At 38.7% G+C, this 16,272-nt stretch overlaps 1 protein-coding gene across 1 annotated transcript in view; it reads right to left on the reverse strand.

Annotated features, from left to right (window-relative positions):
* CD47 (CD47 molecule) overlaps positions 1-16,272 on the reverse strand; it is a gene marked incomplete at its 5' end in the record, with an annotated part of 60,814 nt that overhangs the window by 17,424 nt on the left and 27,118 nt on the right. The window contains one exon of the mRNA XM_080695579.1: positions 4,551-4,640. Coding sequence (XP_080551705.1) covers positions 4,551-4,640 — 90 coding nt within the window. The remainder of the gene's footprint in view (positions 1-4,550; positions 4,641-16,272) is intronic.

A 16,272-nucleotide genomic window follows, 5' to 3' on the forward strand; every position in this document is an offset into this window, starting at 1 on the left:
TTCAATACAGGATAAAGTACATCTGATAACATTTAAATCAAATTATAATTTTAAATTTTAAAGTTATTTAAAGTTAAATTGCTATTTTAAAAATATTTAGCACATTTATTTAGAACACACATACACAGACATGCACACACACACGCTTTGTGAAACTGCTACTGGAGAAAAATGAATTGCCAATGATACACTGGTTGCTTGCCAGAAGGCAAGCAAAATAATTTAATTATAAATTCCATACACTGTCCAACTTGCTCTGATGAAACAATTTGGTTGAGATGAATACTGATTAGACATTACATTCTTCATCTATAGGACCTAGAAATAAAAGAGCCCTTTGTGCAGCAAGTCCTTTGAGCATAAACAAAATGGATGGTCAATAGATGAATCTCCTTTTCCTGGTTCCAAACTTTCCCTGGTATTGTTTCCCAATTTTGGAGTATATGCAGGGTGTTGGGGTGTCTGATTTGGAAAGGGTCAAAGATGTAGCAGCTACACCTCTAAAAAACAATAAAATGCTGAGCTATGGTTTCATTCAGTTCCTCCTACAATAAAATTGGTGCATAACCACATGATTTAATGACCCCGTGTGATCATTACATAGACAAGCCAAAGGGAAAACACTGTGAGTTCAAGGTTATTGAGTAGAATTCACATTAAACTTTTGTTATTGCCAGGCATGGTGGTGACACCTATATTTCCAGCTACTCGGGAGACTGAGCTGGGAGGTGGCAAGTTCTAGGCTAGCCTAGAGAACTTAGGAAGACCCTGTCTTAAACTAAAATTAACAAGGGCTGGGGATGTTGTGGGTTTCAATCCCCAGTACTACACACAAATAAACCAAAACAACAATAAAATACTTTTTATTAAGATGTATTATTTGGGGCTGAGAACCAAGTCACAGAATGACTCTCTGTAATAATATATATTTGGAATGATATTTTGCTCTCCTGGATAGAAATTTCCAGTGTATCTTAGTATATGTTTTCATTTCCTTGGATAATCTTTTCTAATTAATGAAGAAATTCTATATTATATTACTTCTTTTAATTGCTTTCATGGCCTAATTACTTTCATTATTAAGCTAGTCTGGACTTGAGGACTTAGTAGGACCTCAAGCCTGCTGTGTTGAAGAAATTTTTCCTTGAATTGCCTGACAATGATTTCCATGGTAACTTCTACCTAAGAGCCTCTGAGCAGTAATCAAAACCCTTGTAGAATAATTTTGAGTAAGGACAAGAGAGAAAAGAAATGAAAGATGCCTAAAATACATGGTTTCAAATAAATTACATCAATCCTTACTTTGCATGATTTTGGGGTGTATCAATTCTAATGGCCATGACTTAATTAAATAACACGATCCCCCCATAATTCAGTTTTTAGTTACCACAACATATTAACTGAGTTCATAAAATAAAAACTTCACTGTTATATTTCAAAAGTCCACAAATCACTACATAAATAGCAGACATGTGTCATGATCAGTGGTCAGTCAGGTCACTTGTTTTAAAGACGGTTGGTGGCCAGTGACTGCATGCCTGCTGTTCAGTTAATGCAGACAGCCACATGTGCAGTTGTGCTACCTCTTTGTCTCCAAATGATAAGCCACCTGGCATTTCGTAATGGATTCTCAAAAGAGTTAACTGGGCAAGAAAGCCGAAAGAGCAAAGAAAGAAAAGGTGAAAGTGTTAGATGTGAAATTCAAATAGACCGTAAGTGGAATAATAGAAGAAATAACTGACTGTGGCAATGCTGATGCAATCGGCACATGAGAGACTCTCAAGATGCAGTCAGAGCAACTCAACGAAGGTCAACCCACTAGTATGAATGAGGACAGTGAGGAGGAAGTGACAAAAAAGAAAAAAGAATGAAGATGTCCCAGAGTAAGTGATGCCGGGGGGGGGGGGAGCAAAACCTCACATTCTCACATAAAGGGCACTCTCAAAGGTATTTCCTGACTTTGAAAATGCAAAAGATAAAATGTTGGAAGCTGATCCAAACTTAGAAAGTAGTCTGATAATTCGGCAAGGCATCGAAGAGATACTTGTTCTATATCCGAAGTTATACAACAAAAACACAAGCATTATTCAAACTATGCTTATGAGTTATTTTAATTTTCAATGTTTTCATTGACATGTACTAAGTGTTAGTTTTATATACATAAATATTTTTTCATTTTCCAATAAAGTGGTTACTAATAGAGAGTTTTCAAGGTTTTGACAAAAATTTTTAAAGTCAAAAAACAAATTTTAAAGTCCATTTTATAAAAATAGTTTTGCTCATTCATTATGAAGATTGCTTTGTAATCTTATGGTTCTGTGTGAAGCACAGAAAAAAATTTAAACTCTAACACAAAAATGAAAATTAAAACAAGATGTTTTTTATACTTCAAATTAGCAAAAATTTTAGAGTTATAGTAATATCAGGACTGTAAGGAGAAAGATATTCTCATCTGTAATAACAGTAATTGATAAAATGGTTGTGGGAAAACATTTTGGCAGTGTGTATTGGAGGCTTAAAATATCCCTGCCACCTCTAGGCTTATATATCTTTTGCAGAGTTACTTTTATAGTATCAAAATATGTGGAAACATCTCTAATCTCCATCAAGATGAGAGCTAAGTAAATGACTACATCCACAGAAGTAGAGCACGGGCAGCTCTAACAAGATTTCTGAAGACCTGGGAGAAATCAGGATGTTCAAGCCTCTTGGCCCTTTGAGTCTATCTGTGGTCTCCTTATTTTGAAAAAAAAGAAGGTAAAAATAAATACAGATGAAAAGAGAAGTCGAAAAACTAGAATATACCAATAGTTTGTAGGTTTTTGTACTCCAGATGACTTTTGTTTTTTTACTGTAGAATTTTTTATATTATATAAGATTTTTTTTTTTTTTGGTGGTAGTGGGGTTCCTGGAAGCCCTTCTACCTCTGGGCTACACTCCCAGACCTATTTTATATTTTTTTAAATTTGGAAACAGGGTCTCTTAAGCCAGCGTGGCCTCCCAAGCATGGGGATTACAAGCGTGCACCACCACGCCTGGTGGATTATATGTTTTTAAAGTTATATGTATTAGTTATTTTTTAAAGCCAAAATAAAGTTGCATTGTTATTTTTTTAAAAAATATGACAGATTCCCTCTTGGTTCATAACAGTAAAAAATAATGTCACTAATGATAATGGCACGATCAGCAAATGTCTAACAATCCAAGCTCAACAAATCACACTAATAAGCAATAATCTCATATTCTTAAACATAAATCGATTCCCTGCTCATATCCCAGGACTCAGCCCTTAAAGCCTGGGTCTGTCCCCATGGTCAAAGTCCTCCATAACATCAGCAATGATAGAACAGGCCCAGACGCTGTGCCCGACCAGTTCTTGAAATAAAAGGCTTAGAGAAATGCTCAGGCTCAGATAATTTCCAAAGGTAGTCTAGACTCCATCTAGAAGGTGAGAGAGTGGAGATGTCTTGACAGTTGCCACCGGCAACCCTTTGTTCCTCATTTTTCACCTTTTAGACAAGAGTTGAGAACATTTCTTAAATCACTAGGCGTTTTCAGGTGCTATGCATTGGGAAAAGCTCTTAAAATATCTAATCAGTCATCTCCCTTCCATTTTTATGTTATCCCTGAGGATATATAAACTTCTGAAGAATAGTAAAATTCATGAAGTACACAACAGGCCAATCTGCCCCAACATTTTACTTGCTTTCACCTTTCTAAAGTTTATAGAATACTCAATCGACATTGTCTACTCCCTGCCTGGACAGATGTTTACTGGTCTTCAATGACTACTTCAGGCACTACAGAGAGAGTAGAAATAAATCCTACATTTAAAAAGTTTGGCATTTTAGAATGTCACCCCAGAACTTAATTAATTTAGTTAATTTCCTTTACCAAACTGTTACGGAACTATGGGTGAGTGTAAACATTAACCACGGTGCATGTGAGCAATTTACTTTGTGCTGATGATTCGATACTGTGGATGCTCAGTCTACACAGCACTGAGATTTGCCCTCAGTGATTCAGTGATGGGACCATCACAGTGAAGCAAGATCAAAGAACACAGCTTTCCTCAGCGGCTTCCTGAGGGGTGGCAGTGCTGTGGGATCCTGGAGCTTCTCCAAGGGTGACCATGGTCCTCAAAGAGGCCCAAACCAGAAAGTTGAGCAAGGGGACCCTGGCGCTCCAGAGCATAACACTGTGTTCTAGAAGAGTGGAGCCTGAACCCTCTATCAAAAAAGATGACGTGTGCGGAATTGTCCTGTGGCTATGAAAATGCTACCTGAGTTTATAGTGTTGTCATTCTGCTAGCCCCTGCTCGTCCCTAAGTAATTAAGAAACAAAAAACAAAACAACACCTTCTTAGGAATTAGAGGTGAAATGCAGCAAAATGTGGGAGCTATATATTCATGGAGGGGACTATTAATAGTCATACTGCATATTCTTATCACAGTAAATCTCTAATACAACTTACTTAAAACACTTCACTTTGCCTCCTAGAAATAACTTCATCATTAAAGCATAAATGAAAAATAGAAATGAATACTTACTTAAAATGCCAAACTGTCCCCAGAACAGAAGAATCGCCAAAATTGGGAAAATAACAATGAGAATATTTTCATTTGGAGAAAACCATGAAACTGGGGGAGAAAGAAAACAAAAATCCCAATTAATATTTATTAGAATCACCTTAAATACTGCCAGTGGTCTCAAATATATATTTTCTTATGTAGATGGACAGTAAGAATAATTAAGACTGAGGACTTAATTTATAGATACACATACCTATGGAAAAATTATACATTAATTTATTTGTATATTATATTTCAGTCAGGAAATAGAAAGATACCCTTACCTAGGTGTTTCTCACATTTCTCCTGATGTTTTATGGAAGAGGCGGCACAGCCCGGTAGCTGAGAAGAGAGCTCTGTGGCCACACTGCTGGGCTCGAAACCCAACTCTGATTTACAATCTGTATAACCTTAGACCACATCTAACCACCTCTGTTCTTCAATATCCTCGATTGTTATGCAGGAATAACATAGGACCTACCTTTTGAAGGGCTGCTGTGACTATTACAAAGTTATTATATGACACAAAGGTTGGCATTCACTAAGAACTCAGTAAATGTTAACTACCATCATTTTGTACTTTTATCTTGGATACCTGTATGTGAGAAGTGTCTAGAATTTACTTTCATTTGAAAATAAAGTGGTTCTAGAAAGACCAACTCTGGCCCAGGTGAGAGAGCTTGTTCACCATGACTAAGGCCAAGACAGATGGCCCTGCCTTTTCTCAAACTGACTGTGCAATAGCATACTTTTTCATGAATAATTAGACTTCAGAGGGATCATTCACATATAAACATGAAAGGACTTAGGTTAGTAAGGAGGCTGGTATTAAGTGGGTCACATGTTATTTATAAGGTGGAAATATATCTACACAGTATATATGAGGAGTACTGAGATATTAAGACTTCGAATAAGATTTGTTGAGAACTCTTAGGAAATTCAGATTAATTGTATCTCATAAACCCTTAAGACTACAATTTTACCAGGAGATTTCTTCTTTAACAATAAAGTAACACAATGAAAACATTTCCAAGTTTGTCTGTAGAGTTTGAGACATACTGTTTGAACAGCCCTTTTGAATACAGTTCCAAGCAAGCAGTAGCATTCCTCAGAAATCAACACATTCAGATCCTCCACTGCTTTGTCCCTCAGTATCAGCTTGTAAGGAATTTCATGGGCTTTCACTCCACAAGGATAGCCATGCATTTCTTCTATTAAGCCTATAATGTTAAGCTTTGATAAAATGCTTACATTAACCTCCAGAATATAACAGCATTATAAATTCTATCTTGGCATTATTAGCTCTTCAGAATCTAGCGTATTGCCCTATCCATAGAAGAGACTCAATACATTTGCTGTTGAAGGTTACAATAGTCATAAGATGGTTTAGTGAGTGAATGGAATATAATTTGTTGATGCCCCTTGGTTGGAGAACTGTACCATGAGAAATGTTTTTACATACCCTGAATCAATACCTCAATTTCCATCTGTATATCTGAACATCATTCTATATCAAAGAAAACACATTTTCATACAGAATCAAATTCTATTAGGAAAAAATTTTGTGCATTTTGCTTAGGTTTTCATATCTAATACACAAAGGATTTTGCAAAAGCTCTGCAAACTAATACTATGCCTAACCAACTTATTTTTAATAACTTCCTCCATTATTTCGCATTGAGTTGTGTACATTAACTATTAAAATCCTCATTATTATCATAAGAAATTATTAAACACTCCTTATAGTTGATTGAGGAACCTGAGGCACAGAGAAATAAGGATAGTAAGCACCGTACTTATCTTTTCATGTCCTAAACTCATTCCTGATATCCCCCCCACCCCACAACCTCCCCTCTCTGGTTTCCCAATTTCAATAGTGGTGACATGATTTATTCAGATGTTCAGGGTTTAAAGACCTTAGCGTTCTGCTTGACTCCTTGGTTTCTCTCATATCCCACATCTAGCTGCACAGAATATCCTCACAAGTTTACCTTCAAATATAGCCAGTATCTGATCTCATGTTCAAGATGAGCTGACATGAAATGTCCATTCACTGACTTCTTTCCCTACACACAAATCCCAGGATATATTTGTAGAAATCTGTTAATAGTTTTTGATGCTGGTCCACTATACATTTTTAACTTATTCCACCAGCATCCATGGAAAGGAGCAGGTCCTCCTTCCTTAGAAGGTGCAGAATGAACAATGCAGGGTCTCTGGGCTTGAGGAGGGCAGGAGCAGCAGAAGAGCCTCTTGGGACCGTAAGGGAATGCCTAAGGGGATAGACCCTGGAGCCGTGGGCGGGAGGAGCCTGCGTATGTAGACAGGGAGCTGACAAAGGAACAGCGAGCTGAAAGAGACAAAGTTATGTCGCTGTGGCTGGAGTTTAGTGATGCCAGGTTACCTGGGTCTCAGCAGTTCTTTAGGGAGTTTGGATCTTATTCTAAGTGCATGGCAAATGACTGGAAGACTCGAATAGGGAAGGGAATGACCTGACTCATCCAATCTCTTGGCAGTCATGTGGGGAAGAAGAAACCACCTAAAAGCCACAGCAGCATGGTTCTTGGGAGGCTGGAGAACGTGACCAACCAACCACGCTGTTCTGAGCTCAGTTTCCCCATCACATCTGAAGATGTAACAGGGAATTGCTCCAAGGATGGTGAATATGGCAGGATCCTGACACCACCAGCAATAGTTGAAAGAACTGGGAATTTGTACCCCAACAAAGAATAAACTTCGGAGAAGTTCTACAGTATAAAATGCAGTGTGTGAGAAATTACAGGACAGTAAGTCCTAGCTTGACATAAGAAAGAGAAGGCACTGCCTGATAATAGACCAAGATCCTTGGGAATAAACAGTGTCTCCACATGCCAAGGAGGGACAAGTCAGAATGGCTGACTACCTGGGGTGTGATAGAAGCAACTTGTGAATTGGATGGTGAGATCAACAAGATGACTGCTTCATAATTCCAAGATTCTTAGCAGAAATAAGAAGAAACAAGAGGACATTTCAAAAATGGAGAACTCAGAGGACAGACAGAAATATTGTCTAAGTGACTCTTAGCTGGAGATTATTAGAATCACCTGGGGGTTATTCAAGCTTCATATATTCTCCTTCCCTACTACCACTCCCAACTTTTCACATGTTCCTTGATGGCAAGTGTGAGAGGTAGGGGGATGCCCAAGATACTCAGTTCAAAATTACTGCTTTTGGCTGGAGTTTGGCTCCTGTCACTGACATGAAATGTTACCTTTCTAACTTGTTATAGTGGGAAAAACGAGAACCATGGAATTGGACATTAAGAACTAATTGAGATGTTGAGAGAAAACCCCAATGATTTATATAAAACCAGTTAAGGCCAGGCATGGTGGTGGCACACACTTGTAATCCCAGCATTTGGGAGGCTGAGACAGTAGGATCACAGTTTGCAGACAGCCTCAGCTACTTAGTGAGGCCCTCTGCAACTCATTGAGACCCTGTTTTAAAATAAGGAATTAAAAAAAAAATAATAGGGCAGGGGGTGTAGCTCGGAGGTCAAATGCCCCCTGGGTTCCATCTCCAGACCCGCAAAATAGAATAAAAAATAGGGCTGCGGTTGTCGCTTGGAGGTAGAATGCCTCTGGGTTACATACCCAGTACCACAAAAATAAATAAATAAACAAACAAATAAATACACAAATAAATACATAAATAAATCCACTTAAATGTCCATTAAGCTCTTGATTTGTTATGATAGTTCTGTAGGATGACAGCAAATCTTGATCACAAGGGGAGTGTGAGACAAGAAACTTCTCTGAGATCCCTTTCAGCTCTGAATTTTTATGACACTAAGAAAATAAGCATAAAATGGACTAAAAACATTGTCAGCTATCTTTCCAATTGAAGATTAGGAAAGATAAATGAAGATACTGAAACTTAGTCCACCCAAGCTATGGCTGACATCTCTGTCCATCACCCTTCCCCAGGCTCTCCTTCCTGGTCAGGAAGAATGGCTCTCAGGAAAATGAACTTACCAGTGGAAAGGCTGAGAAATGACATGAAGAGGCTGTGGTGTGTGGATGAGTATTTAACTTTTCTCCCAAGGCTTAGTATAATTAAAACCTAGGACTTCTTTTTATCTAACTGTGTACAAAAGTGGAACAACTTGAAAGGGTAAGGGGACCAATCTGATCCACTAAGGGCATCTCTTCTTCAACATATGCACATGAACCTCTACAGAGACCATCAGTTCTCACAAAAGAAGATCTCAACAAAATTTATAGCTCTAAAATTCAACCCAAAGTTTTACTTGCTGCTTCAGGACTCTGATGGCTTTTTTGATGTGTCAATTTGACTAGGCTACAATCCAAAGCCAGTATTCTAAGGCAGCTTCCTAAACCCTGACATTCCTGCCTTGTGTAATTTCCTCCTCTGTCACCCAGGTAATGATTTCATAGAAATAAATACTATAAGGTGGTAGTCTCTCTTTCTCAACTCTCTTGCTTCCTGGGAGAATGATTTAAAACAGAAAGCTCAATAGGGAGTATAAGAGGATTCTTTAGGAAGTGAGGGCACAGTAACAAAGGAAGGCCATGATAAAGGGAGTTGCATTGTAGAATAAAGGTTTGGTTATGAGAGAGTCCATAAAGGGCCACTTCCGGGATGAAAAATGACGTGGAACAAAGTTCTACTCCAGAGAGAAGGTCTGATGCCATCTGTTTCTAGGAGTGAAAAATGGCGTGGAGTCTTCCACCTGGAGAAATTTATTTAGCCTGGAAACCCCTCCTCCTAATGTATATACTACACCTTGTGCTGTTTTCTCCCTGTTGAAGACATTTTTCAAGGAGTCAAAGTAAAACCCTAGGGTAAGGGTGGCGGGCAATTGTAGCTCCTTATCTCTTCTCAGGAGGGCTGCAAATTCTCTGTCCCATTTCTTTCTCAGGCCTGCTCATCCCTAATCTAACTATTTAAGATTCCCTTCATCAAGAACTAGAGATTCTAAAATCCTTCAGGAAAAAGAGACAGAAGGCCCATCTTCTACAGCTTCTTCAAGCTGGAAAGGGTTGTAGACATGCCAGCCCTTTGCCTTGGTCTCTGTCAGAGCAGGAACTGTTGAGACCCAGCAGGTTTTGGAAGGGCAAGTTGGCCCAGAAGTCTCCCATCATTGTGAATGTGTCCACTGTGGAGAGGTGTTGATAATTTGGCCTGAGCCTCATTTGAAGCTCAATGTCCCAGAACTGGGAGAAAACAATTTCCATTGGTAAGCTTAGAAGACCAGTTTAGAAAAGGGAAGCAGTAATGAGACAAAGGAGGTCCATGAGAGGCTCAATCAGATGTCTGGCTGGTTAGTTTTGCCAGAAGGAAAGGGAGATCGAGTTCTTAAGGAAGGCAGCCAGAACTAGGAACTCATGGGAGGTTTACCTCCTAAAAAGAGACCTTATACCTTCTATGGGCTCATAGCTCCCTGCAGGTTTGGTCTTATTCTGAGGTTCAGGATTTTCTTCTAGTAGGTATGGCTTAACTTGCATATGATAGATCCAGCTAGAGATCCCAGGCATCTTTACTGCTTTGGGAGTGGAGAAGAGAATAGTACAGGGACCTCTTCAAGAGGGGATTAACTGGGATCCGTGGAGATATGCCTTTCCAAGTCCTGATGAAGACTTGGCTTCCTGGTGATACCGCAAGAGAGGAAGTTATTACCAGGCTTGCCTTACCTCCTACTTCTTGTTTATAGACAGATATTGCTTGCTGGAATTGACACAGAGAAGTTACACATTTGGTTACGTCAGCCTTAATTTGTATCAAGCATATATAATATAGAGAAAAGTCCTTTGATAACTCCTGTGCACATTCTGTCCTGATGGGAAAGGCTTCTACCCAGCCTGTGAAGGTATCAATAAAGACCAAAAGAAATTTATAACCTCATGAAGGGGGTAATTGTGTAAAGTCTAGTTGTCAGTCTTCTCCTGGGTAAAAGCATTTATGCTGACCTAAACAAGAAGTGGAGGCCTGGTATCCTAGGGCTTATTCTGGGCACAAAGATGGAATATCTGATAAACTCTTTTTGTGATCTCACAGAGTTCTTTACCTTTGAACAATCTTTTATCCTTGGCTGGAGAGAGGAGACCATTGCGCTCCTAGCCATTGAAGTATATCCTTTCCTATGAGACAGCTAGGGCATTTAGACTTAATGAAAAATTAATGAGAGAACAGAAAAAAAAAATCCCTATGAGTAGTAGAAAGAAACTGAAAATTACCATTTTGTTGGCGTTCTATTTTCCCCCACTCCATAGCAGGATATAGAGGGAAGGACTCTAGAACAGGAAGTTAATACATACTCAGTGGTGCCTAAATTTAAAGGAAATTTAGAATCCTATCTGTCATGTCCAAGATTGTCCTGGGTTCTATCCCTTCTATGGTGATCTCTGATGTGGGAGCCAAATGGAGCAAAGGGCACACTTAGTCCAGAGATAGCAATGATCCATGGTCCCTTTGGCCTATGGGACAGACACTCCTCAAATGACTTGGCCCTTGTACAGAGGACAGGGTACTCAGGGACCTTTCTCCTCCAGAGATTTGCTTTTCCAATGTCAAGGCTTCACACAGCTGCTGGCAGCTTCTTGGAGTAGGATCTCCCGGAGGGGCCACCTGGAGTTGACTGTAGGATCTTTAAAAGAGCCAACTATTGGGCCTGCCTTTCTTACTCCTTTTTCTTTTTCTTCTTTATCCTGGCCTCAGTTCTAAAAGACCAAAAAGGCCATTTGAATGTCTTGGGCAGATGTGGTGATGAACTTATTATTTAAAACTAATGGTGCCAGGTGCGGTGGTGCATGCTTGTAATCCCAGCATTTGGGAGGCTGAGATAGGAGGATTGTTGTTTGCAGACAGCCTCAGCTACTTAGTGAAGCCTTCTGCAACTAAGTGAGACCTTGTTTCAAAATAAAGAACAAAATAATAGGGCTGAGGGTACAACTCAGAGGTCAAATGTCCCTGAGTTCCATCCCCAGTACTGCAAAACAAAAAACAAACAAATAAACAAAAATACTAATGTCTCAGGTGGATGTGGTGGCACATGCTTGTAATCCCAGCATTTGGGAGGCTGAGACAGGAGGATCTGGGTTCACGACTGGCCAAAGCTACTTAGCAAGGCCCTTTGCAACTCACTGAGACAGCTACTTAGAGAGGCCCTTTGCAACTCACTGAGACTCTGTTTCAAAATAAAGAATAAAAAAATAGGGCTGGGGGTGTAGCTTAGAGGCAAAATGCCCCTAGGTTCCATCCCCAGTACTGCCAAAATAACAAAAAACAAACAAACAAAAAAACACTCACTAATATCCCTTTAGGGGAATCAGACTTCAGAGTAGTAGATTTGATAAGGGCCTAGATCTATGGTAGGCAGTCTGGTATAATACACAGACTTCACCTGACTGCTTAGCTTATACTCTAATTGGTTGACTTATTGGGTTTGACACCTCCAATAGAGGACAGCTCTGAGTGGAGGGGAGCACAGGGCATCTAGGGGAGAGTACTTATTAGACTCAAGCTGTGGATTCCCTATTGGAAAGGCAGAGGCTTTGAGTTAGAAGTCTGGGTGCTGGTGGTTTTCCCTGGTGGCTCCACCAGGGGCTTGTCTCATCTCTTACATTAAAGCCCCAAAGCAAATGTGGGAAGTTTAATACTGCCATGACAGTCAGACTTAAGTAATAGTTTTACAAAGTTCAGAACTGTCCCTCAGGATAATAAAGCCATTTTCCCGAACTTGACACAAAGGAAAGTTGATACTTCCAAATACAGGGCAGGTTTTATAATATCTCAGCCTAGGTGGAAGCCAACTGTTTTATAAAAGAAGATCAGCCCCTTTCCCTAAGGGAGTCAAACATTCTAATTCCTTCAGAGGCAGCTGAGTGCCCATCTGGAAGAGAAGACAGAGGGCATGCAAGAGGGTGTGTTGTCCCTCTCAGCATGATTCCCTTTCCTCAGGTTAGAGCCAGAGATCAGAAGGCAGCAAGTGTGTCAGACAGGGCAGAGGCGTTCCTCTGTTCTTTCCTACATACAACCTGGTGTGTGAAGCATTCCTTGTATTGGGGTTCAGGAGACCTGGAGATTAAACTCTCTTACTTCACCCGCCCTTCTTCAGGTCTATCCTGTGAATCTGGGAAAATCCTTACTCCATTATCTTTCTGGAATGTTTAAACGTGGAGATTTTCCTCTTTACTTAAGGGACTGGGGAGGAGAAGGCAGAGGGCATATATAGTATGCAGAAAATGGGCACCCTGAATCTTTTTTAGCATACTACCTGAGGGGAGGCATCTCTCACCCCAAGAAGGAATTCTGGCCTTAAGTTTTATTACTGATACTATATCCTATTTGTCAAATTCACTATGAAACTCAAGTTTTTCTCTCTCCATTGTCTTCTGAGAGGTCCATAAAAATCCACAGGAACTCCTACTCTAGGAGCAAAGGCCTTATAGGGAGTTTTGCAGAGGCCCATGTAAGCAAAAATTAATAAAGATAGCTTAAATACCAAGAAACCAACCTCTGCTTTCTAAATTAGCCTTAGAAATTGTACCAAGACATGACTAATTTCTTAAGAAACCTGATATTTTAAATATAAAATGAAATCTCATTATTAGAAAATACTTTAAGTAATTTTCTTTCTTTTTTTTTTGGTGATACTGTGGATGAAACCCAGAGGCCTTCTACTTCTGGGCTACACTCCCAGACCTATTTTATATTTTATTTGGAAACAGGGTCTCTTAAGCCAGCTAAGCTGGCTTCCAACCTGTGCAATCCTCCTGTCTCAGCCTCCCAAGCACAGGGATTACAAGCTTGTGCCACCATGTCCGGCTAAGTAATTTTCTTTTATCCAAATTTTATCCCACATAAAAAAATTTTCTTTTGTAAGTTTCATCATCCACAAGACTTTTTCCCAACAAAACCAGCATGCTTTATGGTTTTTTGATAGTTTCCCCATCAAAGCATTGGCTGGGAATTAGGTTCAAATTTTTAGCAACTTTCATTGATTTTAGTGAAGACCCCGAAACAAAGCTATCCTTACCTATATGTCAACAATTTAGAAGCACATTTAATAGATTCAAATGTTATTGTAGATCTTAAGAAGCCAAGAGCATTAATGGCATTTGTATTTATCCCACTTAATCTTAGTAATTAATCATGGATTACCTCTGAAAACCAAGACATCAGACAAGCATTGCTAGTATCTCAAGCCATTTTTCATGTCAAAGAAAGCACTATAAAATAATGGACATTGTATTTTAAAACATCTTACAGAGAATATAATCTTGATCAGCTAGATACATAGGAAAATGTCATTAAAATGTGTTAATACATCCAAGGACATTTTACTTTAATCTCAAGAATAAAGTTAAACCTACTTATTTGTCAGATTTATTTAAGTCACATGAACTAAAAAATGTTTGGGTTTATACCTAATTTAAGAGTGGTCATTTATTACTATGCCAATTTTTGTGCCATGTAGACAACATGTAGACACAAGCACACATATAACATGACAATATACATGGGTACATAAAGGCAATGATTTCACTGCCTTCAATTTATTAGGTATTGGTCTCAACAGGTTGGAGACAAGAGAGTTACAGATACTCACTAGAGAGTGCCTGCTAGGTCTAGAGCTTCCAGAAATCAAAACATATCCTGTCACAGATTTTACTGTATGACACAGACATGGGGAAAAAAACCTTTAGAGTTGTGTAAGTTTGGGGAAGAGACGATCAGTCATGGATGACACTAAATCAATTGATTCAGGTGGCTACACTGTTATCTATGGTAGGAATATCTACACCAATTGCCACCACTGTCCATCTGCCCTTTATGCTCCACTAAAATTAAGAATTTTAGTAAGCAAAACTGAGAGTTAATCCTTGAATAGCTGCCAAGTAAAGACAGAAGGGATTTCCATCTTTTCATGTATATTGCAGTCAATTCCTTGAATTCAGAAAAAATATTTCAGTGATCACACCATGCCTCACACGTGCTTGACACATAGTAGGCATGCCAAGAAAGAGATATTTTATCTCTTATTATTTCCTTCTGTGTTAAAAAGAAATTATCTGCTGGGCGTGGTGGCGCATGCTTGTAATCCCAGTACTTGGGAGACTGAGACAGAGGACTGTGCAGGTTTGAAGGCAGCCTCAGACACTTAGTGAGGCTCTCAGTAACTTAGTGAGACCCTGTTTCCAAATAAAATATAAAAAATAGGTTGGGGCTATAGCCTGGAGGTAGAAGGCCCCTGGATTCCATCCCCAGTACCACAAAAAAAAGAAAAAAATTATCTTATTTATGACTCAAACAATCCTGTGATAGAGATGGAATCCTTATTTTACTGATAAAATGAAGGGGTAGGTAGGTTGGATTTCTTATCTGAGTTTCTTAAGCTAGAAAAATCAGGAATTACAAAAAAACCCAGTTTCTAAATTCAAGAATTACACTTCTTCTGTAGTGTTGTAATATATAATGGCACCAGAGGTATATAAAACTGTTTTACAGATGATGTTTCCATATATTCAGTTCTCATGCTCCAGAAAAGGGTACAATAAATGATCACCATTACCTGCATTCTGTTAAGTGGAATTCATTTCTCACTGAGTGATTTCTATCTCTCACTTAGGCTCATTTTATTTTTGCAAAAAAAAAAAAAAAAGACAATGTGGTAAAAATGGTTTCTAATGACTAAATCTTTAAAGTCCATGTGCTGGGTAAGTATCATTATTACAATAATGTGTCTTTCCAGGAAGAATACTGCCCTATTTTATCTTTTTGTCCAATAGAAAAATGCTTGCAAAACAGAGACACCAGATCATGTAGGACATGTGGAGAGACTAGATCACCCTCATATTGCAGATGAGAATGTAAGAGGTAATCGCTACTCTGGAAAGCAGTCTTCAGTTACTTCAGAAATTCACCATACAACCCAATTTGAAGGCATTGGTCACAGAGAAATGAGAAATATATTGAAACAAAACCCATATAGCTTCACTTGCAATTGCCCACATCTAGAAATGACAAAATGTCCTGCAATAATAGGTGAATAGTTAAACAAGCTCTGATATATGCATACTATAAAATAATACTGATTTTAAAAATTGACTAAATAAAATGAAGCCAAAGCTCAAGACACAACAATAAAACCTAAGCATTGATAATAGATAACAACTTGGATAATCTCAATGGTACTGTGCTGAGTTAAAAAAAAAACAATCTCTAAAGCTCATCTATTATATGGTTTCATTTATGTAATAATGTTGAAATGAAAAAAATTATAGATATGTAGGAAAAATTAGTACTTGTTGGGTTAGGAATAAATGAAGTCTGTGTTGATGGACTAGCTCCAAATCCTGACTGTAGTGGTGGATACACAAACATCCATGGGATGAAATGACAGAGGACCACACATACTATCACTGCAAACTTCCTGGTTTTGATATTGTGCTATAGTTACATAAGATGCAACCATAAGAGGAGACTGGATGAAGGCTTATAGCACCTCTATCTTTGAATCTTCCTATGGATCAATAATTATTTTAAAAATAAAAAAATGAGTGTAAAGCCAAATAACTGAGGCCTCTGTGTAAACATCTGAAGAAGTACAGGCCTTTGGTAAAGACATGATACTGCTCATCCTGCACAGCCAGAGCTGGGCATTTAGTTATATAAGTATGGCTGGGCAAAATGCAACATG

This window comes from Muscardinus avellanarius (genome assembly GCF_963383645.1).
Source record: "Muscardinus avellanarius genome assembly, chromosome: 5".
In the NCBI taxonomy this organism is placed as follows: domain Eukaryota; kingdom Metazoa; phylum Chordata; class Mammalia; order Rodentia; family Gliridae; genus Muscardinus; species Muscardinus avellanarius.